Genomic DNA, 17,169 nt, shown 5'->3' with positions numbered 1-17,169 from the left:
AATGAATATAATGCCAAGTTATCAATGAATGAATGAGTGAATGAACTGAGGAACAAAATTTTAATCGTTGTTTTCGGAGAATATTGGAAAAGATGATTAATCTGAATTGATTGACTTGTTTTTCTAGGGAAATGCAAGCGAAGAGAAAAACTGGGCGTGTCTATTCATTTACGTTAATGCAAATAAGATGCTTAACATTGGAAAGAGAGAAGAATCACTTCGAATATCGTGTCAACTTTTTTTGAATTTTTTTTCAGTAGAAATGTATGAATGCATATAGAATTTCAGGTTTCTCGCTTCAATCTTTCGTTTGAGACATTAAAGCGTGATAACTTTGGTTGAGAAGAAAATACAAAACTACCGTCACTTTAACTCAATCACTTGCTAAGCTGGAAACACCGAAAAGTGAACTTTTGCACAATTCCCCGCATGTGCGAAAACACCAAGATTCATGAGATCTTTTATTGGATATTGCCAGATGACCGAAAAAACAAATAATGACTATATGAGTTTGCGTGTTTACAATTTAAAGGTTGTTATCAGACGTGTGACAAATATCCCAAATTTTTAGAAACGAGATTCATTCGGACTTGCGACATTTTATGCCTCAATCACGGTTTGAGGAACTGATTGAGAACATAATTGATAATCTCGATTAAATCCTCAAACACCTTTGAAAGAAGCTGTAAGAAGCGATAAAGAGTACGAGAATCTCATGGGAAACGAAAAAATGATTTAAAGACGACGTATCCCTCTGGACAGTATTTAAAAAATAAAGGTAGACGCAAAGGAAAACAACCTCAATATTGGTTTCTACAATTCTGAAGAAGAAGACACCAAATTCAACGGTCCCAACAGAATCTGAACTGGAAATTACAGAAGTTCGCGATGACCGTAAGTGACGTAAAAGGCAACATCAACCTACCCATAACACAATGTCGGCCTTGTTGAATTTAGCTGAATTAGTCGTGTAAAAAATATATCAAAATCATTAAAATCCATTCTGAGCTATGTTTGATAAAACTAGAAGTCATTGCTAAAACAGAATGAAACTTGGGCAAGCATCGAAATTTTAAGAAAAGTCGGGAGTCCGATAAGCTATTATATTAACAGTTGTAATGACAGAATGTGATTGCGATGGTCCAAAGACTCACAGCATAAATCAAGTCATGAGTCGCCCGGAGGAATTTCCTCATTTCCTCACTTCGGTGATTATCTAGCTTATCTTCAAAAAGAACACGGTACACGAACCCGCAGACAAAAGAGTGATTACTTCCTTACCAACTCTCTACAAATTCATAACATCCATTATTAGTGGAAGTGTCAATGCGGACCTTGAGACCAACAACATTCTTTTCGAGGAGCAGGAGGGCTGCCGACTCGGGTCAAGGGGTTGCAAAAAGCAAGTCATTATCGACTCGGTAGTTGTAGGATAAGTAACTAAATGCTATATCGATTATGCCAATGCTTTTGATAGCGTGCCGCATACCCGGCTAATCCATGTCTTACATTTGCACCACATTGATCCGAAACTAATAAACCTTATCAGTGCGTTCACCCCTGTACCAACAGCCCAGAGTCTGTCCGTATACGGAGGGGGATTCGTTGAGTCCTTTTTGGTTTTGCATGGCACTGAACCCCCTTTCATGGCTACTGACTGATCTTAGAGGGCATGAATTCGAAATGAGGTATGGCCTACGTGCTAAGTGCAAACTGACACACTTGATGACATCAAGTTGTATGCTGGTACTGATGACCACCTGAGAAGTCTATTGCGAATAGTAGAGATATTTAGTCTTGATATTCGAATGGATTTTGGATTAGACAAGTGGCGAATCCAAGCCATCCGAACAGGTCATCACGAGCCGCATGCCAGTCATAGCGTTGGTTCGCCTACCGACCACCACATCCAACCTATGACCAAGATAGACTTCTACAAATACCTAGGAATTCTGCAAAGAATCCATGCTCGAGTTGGTGATTTGAAGGATACGACGTGTAAAGTTAGTGCTGAAATTGCATCACGCGGGGAAGAATAAGATAATCGCATTGAATGTATTCGCTATCCCTTCACTGGCTAATGCATTCGGAATATTGCCGTCGACCGATTTGCAAAACGTCCAGCGGCGGATATGGACTACCATGTCCAAATTCCGAATGCATCATCCAAGCTCTGCCGTGGAGCGGATGAACCTGCCTCGTGACATCTGAGGTCGCCCCCTGAGCTTATAAAAAGCTCATAATGAAAGAGCGGGTAAAAAATGGCCAGTACAAAATGTGTGGCTCAGTAAACCGATACGAGCCGGAGGCAGTATTTGATGCTTCTGCTTACAGAATGTATTAGGACCGGCAAGTGCTAACGCCACATACCGCACTATAGAAACTGTTAGTTGACAATACTGGTCGTGCTGTCTATATTATTGATGTTGCTATTACCTATAACAGCAATATTGATCGGAAATATGTAAAGAAGAAGGTGAATTATGAACCATTGGCTCGGGAAATCAAAGAAATTTGGTGTGTAGAAAAAGTGGTTGTAGTTTCCACAATATTGTCAACTACAAGTAATAATAATTTGGCGTTGGCGCAACAATCCATATTGAATTGTACCCTATAGGAGGCAATGTGGTCAGTATTGCGCTCGCACGATATTATTACCCTGATTTGACTCAGGTACTCATTCACAGCTGAGTCGACTGGTATCTGACATCAAATCACCATACAAATTCCATTGCTACCAGTGAGGTTTGAACCGCGACCTTGCGTACGACAGCCTACCTAAATCACTCACGACTTCTCTTGATATCCTGGGACTCTCACACAGTCTGGATCAAACCATGCAGAAATATACCATTCTGCATATGTGTTCGATATTGCGGGGAGTTCTTGACGGACTCTCTTATTAACCTACCACCACCCCCAGCGCTCCTTTATGTTGTAAGTCTTACGAGTCCAAATGCTTCACACTTAGTGCTAATATTAGGTAAAATCCCGCGGAGATTGTGACAACTCAGAAAATATTCATTTACGAACACAGGCCCTATCCCCTCCCCCTCTGGAGCTCTAAGGGTTAAGTTCCAGAGATAACAAATTCTTTCCGTTCCCTTTGCTTTGCGATTCTAAAGTGGATGTCCAGATTTTTAATATCGAACTAATTCATTTGAATCACATTAAGGGCTAAGATATTGTTATTCTATAGATCACGGTAAAACATTGAATAAACCAGGATAAAATTTTATATAAACCATTTTTTCGGAAAATCCTGCTATTGGAATGATTGGCACTTCTGTGTCTTAAACAAGAGCCTAATTCGCATTCGAAAACCAGAGTTTCAATTTCCCGGAAAGAGAGAAAATAAAATGATGAACATTCCGATTCCTGTTAAAGTGGTGGATTACTCTCTTGTAGTGATCTCACGTCAGAATTACAGGTTTCTGTTAGAAGGTCACGGTATGTAGTCTTTGCCGTGATAATCCGAGAAACAAAAAACGTTGTACACTTTCTTTTCTTTTTGGATCGCTAACGATCAATAATTAAATCCAAGAAGGCAAATTCCGTCAAACCACCAAACCGTTGGTGCCACCCTTCGTTCACTTACTGGTCGGCTTCGCCTTCTTCGACAACGGATTCCTGTCTTCGGGTCCGGAATAGAATTAGTAATTGTTTAAAATTAAAATTATTCAATGTGTTCAACAACAAGATTTGGTTCACATTTTGGTGAAGGGCAGCGATGTCCGAACATGTTAACTACTAGGTCAGACAGTGCATAGCGTGCCAGAAGTGTAAAGTCAAGTTGGGCAAACTCCTGGGCTTCAAACGCCACGGGACGACCGCGTAACACTCGCAATTCAATGCGTTGCTAGAACGCTGGCATAGGATACTGAAGGCTGCTATAATATATACGCGGTCGCAAGTCCTGCCTTTCGTTTTAATTGGCCTATGTGCAGTCAATCGTGAAGAGTTTGCCGCCAGCTCCGCCGATGTGTTCGATACCAGGTCAGTCCTTTCCACCACTGGGCTTTTGCGTTTACTCTGGGACACCATGCCAAGATTCAAATCAACCCCGCCATCCCATCTTTCCTCGACGAAGACTAACATCCTCAGGAACCTGGATGTCTGCATGCACGTCTTGGATCGTGTGGATGGTTCCCGGAAGTCGTTGCAACCACCATGTGATAGTCCATATGAAGTGTTAAACGGAGGGGAGCACTTTTTTAGGCTTGACGTCGACAGCAGCCCCGTAAAAAAATATATATAAAACTAAATATAATTGTGGAGGCGCGACGAGCTGATTAACGAGGATTCGTCCGGGCTCCGCACCATAATAATATAATTCACCACGAAGTGAAACTTACCCGCCTACCGTTGAAATGTAACTGGATTGTTGAGTTTAGGGGGAAGCGACTAGTTGTTAGGTTTTTTGTAAATAAAATCAAAAGTTAAATGTTGAAGGTAAATGAGTGTAGGGATGGGAATCGGGAAATTAAAGGGAGTAAACTGGCAAAGCTAATGGGTGTTAGGATGGGAGAACACGAAGGACTATTACATGTCATTAAAGACATTCTCCCGTTCGATTGCTCCTGAACAAGGCAAAGATAATGTCGCATATGTTGCAAAACGAGTTCAAATAATGGTAAAGATTAAAGAGAAGAGTATAGTCAGCGACTGGTATATGTAAGTGTGCATGTAAATTGAGAGACGTTGGTAACATATCTATTATCTTAAACTGGGCACTATCTGCAAACTTTATTATCATAAACGTATACAAGTACATATCTTACATAAATTTGTCCGGCACTTGTAATTGATATTGATTATGAAACTGGAAAGAAGATGCTCTGAAGATGCCTTTCCCCTTCATATGAGCTTACTTTCTTGTGGTATTAATATTTTGATAAATGGTGATGACGCTGTAAACGTTTTAGAATGAAAAAAAAAATCAAATGGAAAAAAAAAATGTTTATCCTTTATAACTTAGAATTGGATTTCTTCGAAACTTCCCACAATTATGCTTTATATTATCATTCATACTAAGAACAATGTCAATTTTGTACTTTTAAAGGGAGTTTTCTAAAATATGATAATATTGCATTATTAACTTTATCTAAGCAGACATTGGAATGGGATATATTTTGAGGCCTAGATTTTGTACATGTGCACCAGTGACTTTTTCGAGAGTTGGGTTGGGGAGGTTCTGAGAACGAGACCTATTTCAACATTTGGAGTGCACCCAGTGTCAGAAATAAGGTCAGTTTCAACAAGTGCTAATTAAGTCAATTCACTTGGTACCCATGTGATCATATTCTGTGAAAAAAATTACATCACTTAAATTTAAACTTATTACAAATTTATCACACGTTGTCACTAAATTACATGGCAATACGTCCAGCTGTTTCAGACAGATAGGCGGGCAGATAGGCATGTACTGTTAAGAGTTGTAGATCTTCCATCTAGCGCGTTCTTTCGAACGTTGAAGGGAAGGTTCGGCGGATGCGTATGAACGTGTATTTATTCGCATTTGGAGGTGTGCGTGCGTTGATCGGGAAGGTGGGAAAACATCCACCCGTGGACAAAAATGGTTATGGGAAGGACGCCCAGAACAAGAAACCAATATGGAGTAATAGAGGAAACTTATGGTGCAGGGCCGGTGGCTTTTGGAAGTGGCAAACGGGCTTCTGATCGCTGAAAGCTCTCCACTGCAGTATCTCGGCGGTGGATTACTAGACCAACGTTGTATCTAATACTACAGGAAGCCTGGGGGAAGAGGCGTTTAAAAAAATACATCACCCCCGAGTTGCAAAGACACGAAAACATGACTGGACATTTGTCTACTTTGTGTGAGTTGACTACAGCTGGTCGGGAAATGTCGTAAGAATTGGTACTGGACTCATTTAGGAGAAGCTCAACGATCCTGTGACCTTCCCCGATGACAATTCTAGTGAAAGAGACTCCGGGAAAACGAATAAATATGGAAGTGGACAGATGGGAATCGAAGCCAGGGGAAAAAATACCTCGAAGGAAACCCATGTGACTAAGGCAACGCAACTCCCTCGACGATTACCTACCTTGTCGTGGTGAGGGAGCTCAGTAAGGAAGATCCTCCAGGAAACGGGAGGTGACACCTGAAGCCAAGCGGTAATCAAAACCCCAAGCCAAGGTGTGATTACCGTACCGAGGGCTGAATGGTCACAGGGGTTAAGATGTGGCCGTAAACGGTGAACTCTGGGTACCAGGCGACCCCCAGTTTCAACTAGCCTTGTCTCGGCAAAAAGGGGCCCTGCCGAGATCGACTTACTTTCCCCGGAAAAATTGAGGCCATGGCACCCAACTATGAAAAAACAAAAAAACAAAAACATAAACCTATTAAGCAAACACAGTTAAACTTCGATCGTTACGATCCAACCCCGAGTGAAGGGGCAACTCTGAGCTCATCGATGGAGAACCTGAGTCTAGACTCAGACCGAAGCAGGCCCCTTCTGTCAGTACTCCTGACCCCAGGCTCCAATCGGCGCCACCTGCTGAGGCTAAAGTCTTGCCCATGGGTAAGCACCTGTTCACGGACAGCAAACTGCCTTCGGGCAAACCGCCTTCGGGCAAACAGCCTCCGGGCAAACCGCCTTCGGGCAAACGTTTGCGTTTGGGGCACCTGCGGCTAAGGGGAAAGTGAAGCGGCAGCTGTCCTCGGACGATCCTAACTCTTCGACACAAAAGGCAGCAAAGAGGGCTCGGCCGGCAACGGCTAGGCCTTCATTTGCAGACAAGGCTATCAAACCGATGGATGGGTCCTGTATGACGACTCTAATCCATCCGTCTACGATACTAAGCAGTGGCTCAGGCAGTACTGCTCCTCCCTTAACGATGTGTGGGAGGGTGCGCGACTTACCTTGAAAAGGGTCTCTGAGCTTCCATCGATCGAAAAACTTGGTGTACAGAACAACCTTAAACCCTCCACCTGGCTGCTGCTAGGCAGCAAAACAGGAGAGAGAATCGATAGGCCGGGAACTTTTCTCAATATCGGCGTTCCTGAATCTGATGTTAAAAAGGTTCGGGAAAAATCGGGTTGCCGACTCTACTATGGGCTGGGAACCGTTACGTTACAAGTGTCGGCTCCTAAAACCATTGAAGGGGACATGCAGGCCCCGGCATCTACATCTGAAACGTAGATGAGGTGCCACATTTCCCAAATAAATTTGCAGCATTGTAAAGCGGCGACTGCACTTATCAGTCGTCGGATCAATAGCTGCAAGACATTTATATACCTCATACAAGAACCGTGGGTTGTTGGTGGGGCAGTCAGGGGCCCAAACTTCCAACATGCTGACCTATTGTATGCCAATGGAAGCGATCGAACCCGCACCTGCATGGTAGTCTCCAAAGACTTTCAGGCTAACCTCGTTAACGACCTAGGTGATGGCGACACCACATCGGCTAAGCTAACCATAAAAAGTAAACAGGGAGATAATGAGATACTATGGTGCTCTGCATATTTCCCCTACGACGCAGAAGACGTTCCCAGTGGAACATTCATCAGAGCTATCCAATATGCCGAAAGTAGAGGCATGGGGGTAATAGCAGGATGTGATGCCAACGCTCACCACATATGCTGGGGAAGTTCGAACATCAATGGAACATAAATCCAAGAGGATCGAGACTACTGGAGTGTCTAGTAGGAACTGATTTGCAGATCCTAAATGTGGGTAATGAACCCACTTTCTTCAACGTGGTCAGGCGAGAGGTCATTGACATCACGGTGGCATCTCCTGACATCGCGGCTCTGATCGGAGAGTGGAGAGTATCAAACGATATCACACTCTCGGATCACAGACGTATTGATTTCGTTATGGGCATGGATCCACCTCCACCCACTCCATTTCGGAATCCGAGGAAGACAGATTGGGTAATGTATCAAACAGAGTTGAGCGCCCGAGTCACGATCCCTGGGAAGCGCATAAAATCCATTGCTGGAATTGAGAAAACAACCCAGATGATCACAACTAGCATGAGAGAAGCTTTCAAAGATAGTTGTCCACTCAAGATGCCAAAGAAGGGTAAAACACCATGGTGGAACTCGGATTTGGCAAAACAGAGGAGAACGACAAGGATGCTCCTTAATCGTGCTCTGAAGGGCGAATCAAGCACTAGCTGGTATCGATATAAAGAGGCACAGCAGGCTCTAAAGAAGAGCATAAAATCGGCTAAACGATCATCTTGGAGACACTTTTGCGAAGAGACTAACTCTCTTGAGGCAACCTCAAAGCTGAAGCGGATTCTGGTCAAAGAACGTAGCCAGAAACTGGGTTATTTACGTTTACAGAATGGGAAGTACACAGAAAGCGATGAAGAAACTGGAATCTGGCATGCAAAGTAGTATCACTGGTGCGAGTGAAATGGGCATTTAACTCGTTCCATAGATACAAGTCTGCAGGTCCGGATGGCATCATCCCTGCGCTAGTAATAGAAGGAATGGATGCCCTGGGTCTACACATTCGGAATAGATATCGAGCATGCCTTGCACACGCTTATATTCCAATTAAATGGCGGGATGTGAAGGTGTTGTTCATTCCCAAACCAGGAAAACCCACCCACACAGACGCAAAAAGCTTTCGATCGATGAGCTTAACGTCTTTTCTGCTAAAAGGACTAGAAAGACTAGTAGATTGGTTCATAAGGGATACACACATTCCTAAGTGGCCACTTCACCATAGGCAACACGCCTACCAGAAAGGCAAATCCACGGAGGCAGCACTCCGTGAACTTACGGCAAAAATTGAAAAGGCGATGTCCGAAAAAGAATACGCCTTAGGCGCATTCATGGACATCGAAGGTGCCTTCAATTATGCCTCATTTGCGGCAATTTGTGATGCGGCAAGACAGCATGGAATCGAACCGCTGTTAATCAGTTGGATCCTTCACATGCTAGAGTGGAGAAAAATCCACATATCGGTCGGCCAAAAGTCTATTGAAGCAGGATGTCTCAGGGGTTGCCCACAGGGAGGGGTTCTCTCCCCACTGTTATGGCTCTTGGTGATGGATACCCTGCTGTGGCTACTGGAGGACAAAAAAGTCTTCGCACAAGCATTTGCGGACGGCCTAGCCGTAATAATTACCGGCAAGTTTGCGGACACAGTATGCGACCGCTTGAATGCAACTCTGCATTTAATCCACAGCTGGTGCCTCCGCAATGGACTCACGGTGAACGCTAGAAAGACTGGACTAGTTATGTTCACTAGAAACGTCAGGTGGGGCAGCTATACGCTACCCACCTTAGCAGGGGCGGAAATCCAGCTGGCACAAACAGTCAAGTACTTAGGAGTACATTTTGACTCCAAGTTAACGTGGAAGCATCATATCCAGGAACAATATCAGAAATCCTGCAGATTGCTCTGGTGCTGTAGGAATGCGATAGGTAACCTGGGGACTTTCACATAAACGGACATACTGGATGTATACATTCATAATAAAACCCATTTTGATGTAGGCATGCATCGTCTGGTGGCCAAGATTGAACTTTGCTAACAGCAGGAAGCTGCTAACGCAGATTCAGAGATTTGGTTGCCTAAGTATTACTGGAGCAATCAGTACTACGCCGACTGCGGCACTTGAAGCTATCCTAAATTTACGCCCCATTCACTTGGAGGTGAAACGGAAAGCGGCCAACGAGGCATATAGGCTCGATACCATTGGGGCGTGGAAAGGCGGCCAATTCAACGGGCATGCGTCTATCTGGAAATTCCTTGAAAAACATCCGGTAGCCCTGATGCCGACCGATCATATGGTTTCCAGATTCGTCTTTGAAAAGACATACACTGTCGTAATCACCGAAAGAGAAGAATGGTCGACAAGTGGCCATGAGTCTTTTCAGATTACAGACCTAATAATCTTCACCGACGGGTCAGTCATGGAGGATGAATCGGGCGCAGGGGTGTTCTCGGAGAATCCGATTATAGAACTGGCCCGACCCCTCGGAAAAATGACGACCATATTCCAGGAGGAGATATATGCGATTTCATTGGCAGCATAAGAATGTCTGCGACAAAAATGGAGGGGTCGCACCATTCGAATCTGTTCCGACAGTCGGGCGGCATTATCAGCACTAAATGGCAACAACATATCAAGCCAGTTGGTGTGGAGTTGTCGTCAGGTGCTGCTGAAACTTGGCCGACTGAACGAAACATTCCTGATGTGGGTGCGGGGCACTCTAACATCGCCGGTAATGAGGAGGCTGACAGACTGGCTCGCTGAGGGTCTGGATTCACAATGGTGGGGCCAGAACCAGCTCTTGGAATCCGACCATCTACTGTCAAGTCTACTCTGATTCACGCAACCGAGTGGAGAAATTTGGACTCTTGCCGACTAGCGAAAATCCTTGTGAAGGAGCCTAGGGCCACTAGAGCTGCATTTTTGTTGTCCCTTAAGAAGTGGGACATGAAAACTCTAGTAGGGCTTTTGATAGGACACTGCCTCTTAAACTACCATATGGAAAAGATTGGGGTAGTGGTTTCGGCTGTGTGCAGCCAATGTGAAGAGGAGGAGGAGACGGCCCTGCACTTTTTATGCAGCTGCCCGGCATCCTCAGATCTCAGACGAAGACACCTTGGCAAGGTTTTCTTCAATGAAGAATCTGCACACTCTCTGCCTCTTGAGAATGTTCTCAGATTCGCTAAAGCCTGCGAACACCGTAGGCGGGAAGCCATTGAATAGGCAACTTACGGGGATAGTACAATGGGCCTAATAATGGCCTGAGTGCTCGGAGCTGCGGCTCCACCCAGTTAACTAAACTAACTAACTAAGGCAACACAAGTTAAGATGATACATGCATGGGGTTCATTGTACCTTCCCCTGTTACGTCTATTCTAACAGTCCAACAGTCGAATCTAAGGCCGTTTTCTAAAGGCAGAAAGCGTGTGCCAGTGAACAAACTAAAAGGTATGTCGAAAGGAAGGGGGGGGGGGGGTGTGTGGAAAAAGGGAGTGTCACGCTTTGAATTTTCTTGACGATGTGGTTTAGGGAGATTTTAACAAAATTAGATTGATCATGCAATTTTGAGAGCGCAATTCATCTTGGGACTGAAGTTTCTCATGATCCTGCCCTTCGAGTTTCAGAAAATATTCTATTTGGTTTGGTGTTAGCAAAGCAAGCATTTTGAAGGATATATTATTTTGAAATTCCACTAAGATCTTTTCAATGAAATATATATTGCTTTTAGGGTCAATGAAGAAGATTTATACACTATCAATTACAAAATTAAGCACTTTCAGCCTCTAAATTTCAGGTCATACATTTCAAATGTGAGTTGAAGTAGAGAAAGCAACTATAAACGGTATTATAATCAGTATCTCCAATTGTGCTACTTTTCACTTATGTTTATCCTATCTCCGTTTCCGAAACCCTCGACCACAATATAATTTGTGTTCTGTTTTGAATTATTGGAGCAAAAATCACTCCTCGAGTTACAAGAAATACAAACCAATCATTATATAATTAAAAACGTGATTACAAATTACACGTTAACTAATCTAAATTGATTATTCGAGCGTCGAAACAACAATTTGATACTCACAATATTCATTTGCTGATCTTGAATTCCTTTGTACACTTCAACGATATTCATCAGCGCTGCACCTGCAAATATCAAAAACATGATATGAAAATTAATAACAATTCATGGTTTACATAAATCAGTTAATAAGAGTGTGTTACACGGTATCCAATTGTTTTATGCTTATTTGGATCAAATCGGTTATAACTGTTTATTTCAGTGCAGGAAAGATAGTGGAGAAGTAAAAAAGTCTAAATCAAACTAATAGTTGAGATTATCATTAGAGCGGCTATCGAGTGCGGTTAGGGTACCTAACTTGGGAAAATATTTTACGTCAGTTACATAAATGTAACACTTTCGTTCATTCGTTTCATCTGATTAATTATCTAATTAAGTTCACGCTACGTCTTAAGCACTTTTCATTTTTCATTGCTTCCTTCTTTCCACATTCTATAATTTCTCGTTCGCATTGCAGGTTCGCATGAACGATAATAGTTTTTATGAAATGTTTTAATAGAATTAGACGCGTTGCCATGCAATTAATTTGAAATATTTCTTTTAGGTTTACATTGAATTGGAAAGCTATTAACTCTGGCCCTGACTCAACTTCCAAGTGGGCTCTTTAATTGACACTTTTGGTGGCGAGTCGCATAATTGATTTTGGAAAATTGGGTCTTACATTAATGTGTGAAAATCCTTCAGAAATCATACTCATATTTCTCAACTATAGATTCAGTATAAGGCTGAGTGAAAAAATCCAAGACTGCACAATTTTATAATATGATAAATATATTCAGTACGTTCGCAAAAAGTCGCGTTAGATCTTCACTCTAACATAGAAAAGTGTTGATGATGTGATATGATTCCTGTCCATTAGCTAGTTTCTCCATACACCATTTCTTCCTTGTAGAACTAATGTACATACGTCATTTCTCCGATAATTATGTAATAAATAATGGTAAAACTTGGAACGATTAGGGTGAGGTGGTAAAAGTATCAGGTCGATCTGCATGAAAAGCCGACGTCATTAAATGGGTTCGTAAATTCTGGCAGTGGTGCCCATATTCGACAGAGAACTGTGTTGGAAGGTAATGTTTTTAACCTTGGATGGTGACAACGCACAACCTAGACGTCGTTTAAATACCAACAGAAATGAGGAGAGCGAAAGCAATTTAATGATTTGACATCCTTAATGTGGACCGACCGAAATGCTCAAATTACATCCCCGGAAGGATAATGCTGACCATCAACAAAGGACATGGCTTCGGAATGGGCGGATCAAGTGACAAAACACTTGTGAGGGCGATACTTCCTATAGATACAATGCGCGAGCTTCCCCATAAAATATGCCTTAACGCATTCTAGCACTGAACAAACAGAGAATCCGGCGTGGTCTTTGTGGTTAGCCCCAGACAGAAGGTAACTGATTTCGAACCCATCGATGAACGTAATTTATTGGACATCAAGCACAAATTTGTTGTTCTTCATTAACTGAAATATACCAACAGAATATAAGAAAAACCTCATTAAAACGATCGCTTCGACCCGGCTAGATAACCTTTTTGACATCCTGTCCTCTAACGATAAAGAGCTCCTTTTTGGGGTTATCAACGGAACGGCAATGGGTTGGTCCTACTTCCAACATTACAATATTATTAGGATGATATGGACAGATATCTAATACACGCTGCGCGGTTATGGAGTCATGGAGAAACACCGTGAGAAGCATCGCCCTCTTGACTTGCATTTTTGGATCTAGAGAAAGCATTTTACCGTGTGCCACACGAACTCATCTGGTATGCTTTACGACAACACTTAGTGCCAGAAGAACTCGTGCGCTGGGTTCAATTGCTCTACCACGATCCGAAAAGTTCGAAGTATGGCGGGTGTCTCTGTTGCCCTCTTACCAATCCTCTTTGTTCTTGTTATGGACACCGTCACATGGGATATCCAACGTCCTGCGCCCTACACATTGCTTTATGCAGATGATGTTTTCCCAGCATCTGATAGCAAAAATGACTTGTCCAAAAATGGAATGATCGCCTCATGCAACACGGTCTCAGATTAAATTTAAACAAAACTGAATTTTTAACGACCGATCCCCATGAAACAGGCACAATCACTGTCAACGGCAATGATCTGCCCAGAACTGAGCGATTTAAATATCTCGGGTCAACGCTATCAGCCAATGGAGAACAATGGTATGAAATTGCTTCACGCATTAACGTAACCTGGATGAAGTGGCGTTCCACAACTGGTGTTCTTTGTGATCGGCGTATCAACGAGCGTCTTAAATCAAAAATTTACCGTAATGTTGTCCGTCCTGTCGCTCCCTATGGTTATGAGTGTTGGCCAACTATAAAAGACAATGAACGACGTCTTGCGGTAATAGAGACGAAAATGTTACATTGGACTAGTGGCGTTACACTGTTTGATCACATCCGAAATGAGGATATCCGCGATCGTTATGGGGTTGCACCGATCGTGGAAAAGTTGCGAGAGAAGCGTTATCGATGGTATGGTCATGTAATTCGTGCTAACGAGAATTCACTTGCCAAGATTGGTCTGAACATCGAAATCGATGGTAAACGACCAAAAGGCAGGCCGAAACAACGGTGGCTTGATACGCTGGATAGGGATTCAAAAGCCTCGAGATTGTACCCAGATCAGGCGGTTGATAGAGTCAAATGGCGAAACCGATCACGGCGAGCCGACCCCGCTTGTGAACGGGAAAAAGGCTGAAAAAAAAGAAGAAGATGGACAGATACCCAAATAATAGCCTTTTATGTGTTTCGAAATTAAGAGCGACGATAACAGAATGGTTCGATGCAGAATATCGGCTGGTACTCGAATAGAAGAATAAAGATTATCGACTATATGTAGAAAGGCCGACATGAACTAGAGATAACAGATGCCATGAACTAAGACATTATGAAAAGGAGCTATGCAGACAGAAGCTAAAAACCAAAATCCAAAAAATAATTCAGCGCAGTTTGTCGAATGTGGCGAGGATATAAGTCACGATCATCTCTCTGAAAATTCCAATTGGGAATATATTTTCAAATTACACTAGCTTTAGCATCTTCTCCATTTTCTTTAGCTTTGGTATCGTTCAGAAGTGGGTTCGGCTCGTCGTGATTGCGTCAGTAGTTTCGTAGTTCTTGACAAAACCGGCTTGATTCACGGTTATTTCAACGATTTCGTGAATACGGTTGTCAAGAATGCGCTCAAAAATCTTCATGGTATGGGATAGCAACCGGATCGCACGGATGCTAGATTACCTTTCTTTTTTCCATATTGGAACTGCGCTGCTTTCTTGCCAGTCAGTGGTGTTCTAACTTCCTGAATAACCCGATTGAAGAATTCACTCAGTCTTTGTGTTAGTTCCTAGCTCTTCGCCCTCCAGAGCTCAGATGCCATGTCGTCAGGTCCTGTTCATTAGGATCAACGGCGCAACAACCGGTATCCGGCCTAGGTCTGTTTTAGTAAGGAACTCTAGACACCCCGGTTTTCCCCCGAGGTCCACCAATTCGATATCCATAAAAGCTGTCTGGCGTCCTGACCTACGCCGTCGCTCCATCTAAGGCCTCCTTTTTTTTCTACCATAGATGTTGCCCTTAAAGACTTTCCCGGTTGGATCATCTTCATTCATACGGATTAAATGGCCCGCCCACCGTAGCCTGTTGAGTCGGATTTTATCCACAACCGTGGTATCGCTCATAGAATCGTCTATCCTCATGTAGGGGGTCAAAAATTCTTCGGAGGACTATTCTCTCGAATACGGCCAAGAGTTCGCAATTTTTTTGCTAAGAACAGAGATTTCCGAGGAATACATAAGGACTGGCAAGGTCATAATCTTTTACAGTAAGAACTATGACGTTTCGAGCGGAACAGTTTTTGTAAGCTGAAATAGGCTTTGTTGGCAGACAACAACCATGCGCGGATTTCATCATCTTAGCTGTTATCGGTTGTGATTTTTGACCCTAGATAGGAGAAATTTTTAACAATCTCAAAGCTGTTGTCTCCTATCTTTATTGTTTTCGTTTGACCAGTGCTATTTGGTCTTGTTGGTTCTTTGGTTCAGATCCTGTTGCTTTCCCTGATTTCATTCGTTTTATTATTATACTTTCTTCACTTCTGTGGGGCTTAAGGTGAAATTGTTCAAAATATCGGCAATGCCTGTGGAAGTAGAGGATGAACAAATTCTTCCGTTAAAATTTGTTGGAAATATTCTCGCCATCTATCCGGCACGGCTCGTGGGTCGGTAAGTGAAGTATCGTTCTTGTCAGTAACGCAACCGAAGTGCTGGACACACACAGCAAATCTCTCTCGCTTTCTCGAGTGTGTAGTTTATCTTAATTGACCGTGATTGACCGCTCGGGTGATAGTGACCTCTTTCTTTGCTTCCCGGTTGATATTCTTGTAAATTTGCCAATTGGCCAGCGTTTTTCCGTCGAGAAACTTGTGGTAGAGGCATTTCTTTTTACGGACCTTCACTCCAAAGTCAAGTATCTCGGTTCATGAGCCGCTTACCTGGCGTGGTGACTCCAAGGGTTGCAGAGGCCGCTTTGTGGATCGTGTCCTTAACTTGATTCTACGATTCGTCATAATGGTTGGTAATTAAGTGAGATTATTTGCTCTTTCTTCTTACGAATTCGCAAGACGGTATTCAACGGCCGATATTGAGAAGCGATGGGGAACGGCTTTGCAGTGAGTGACGGTGGTAAAATGTCCACGTCTTATGCGAATATAGTCGATTTGAGTTTTACTGTTCCAAACATAAATTGTAGGAAGATGAAACAAGCGTTTGATGAACCGAGGATTGACAAGTCAAAGTCATGGATGTCCGCAATATCGACTATACGCTTGCCACCCTCATTACGTGTTCCAAACTACTTTCCCCATGGCACCTGTTGCCGTCTGCCTTTTCACACACATAACTATTAAGGTCGTCTGGAATGATAATATAGTCATCAGCGGGCACTTTACACATTTTTGCATTGAGGAGTTGTTAGTAGGTATCCTTCTCAACGTCAGGTCGACCTGTCTGTGGTGCGTACGTGGTGAAGAAGTGAATAGTGCGATCAGTTGATATAATGGTGAGCTTCATTAGCCAATCATCAAATCGTTTGACTTCTTTAATGGCGTCACGGAAACCCCCTGAGACGGCAATGCCGACATTGTTTTGAGTGTGTGGGTTACCAAAATAAAGATGTTTACAGCCATTTTTACCGTGTTTGCGTTCTATGCCGCAGTTTTTGGACTGTACCATCGGGTTTCTTGTAGAGCGCAGATATCAACATGCCTTTTCCGAAGGGCTCTTGTGATATCTTTGAACTTTGCGGTGAGCGCACTAACGTTCATGGTGCAAACACGAATTTATTTTGCACGGACTAATTTACTTATATCCTGACGCCATCCATTGCGGTGAATACCATAGTCCTGGGGTTTCTTAACACCATCTTTTGGTTTTTAACGACATTAGATGCATCCTATCGCTTGGCCTGTCGTAGGACCCGTTACCAAGAAAGGTCAGTTAGGATTTAGCATAGTGGAATAATTATACTTTATTTATCTCTTTTTCTGTTCTCAGCATTTCATTGTTATTTTTATTGAAGATAGTACCAAGT

The 17,169-nt window shown here is 43.0% G+C and overlaps 1 protein-coding gene across 3 annotated transcripts in view; it reads right to left on the bottom strand.

Moving 5' to 3' along the window:
• LOC119648246 (brain-specific angiogenesis inhibitor 1-associated protein 2) overlaps nucleotides 1-17,169 on the bottom strand; it is a 328,844-nt gene that overhangs the window by 52,874 nt on the left and 258,801 nt on the right. For all 3 annotated transcript variants that reach the window (XM_038049885.1, XM_038049884.1, XM_038049883.1), the window contains exon 6: nucleotides 11,561-11,622. In XM_038049885.1, the coding sequence (XP_037905813.1) occupies nucleotides 11,561-11,622 (62 nt within the window). The remainder of the gene's footprint in view (nucleotides 1-11,560; nucleotides 11,623-17,169) is intronic.

The sequence above is a fragment of the Hermetia illucens genome, chromosome 2 (assembly GCF_905115235.1).
Source record: "Hermetia illucens chromosome 2, iHerIll2.2.curated.20191125, whole genome shotgun sequence".
Lineage (NCBI taxonomy): Eukaryota > Metazoa > Arthropoda > Insecta > Diptera > Stratiomyidae > Hermetia > Hermetia illucens.
This window is presented reverse-complemented; position numbering and strand designations above follow the sequence as displayed.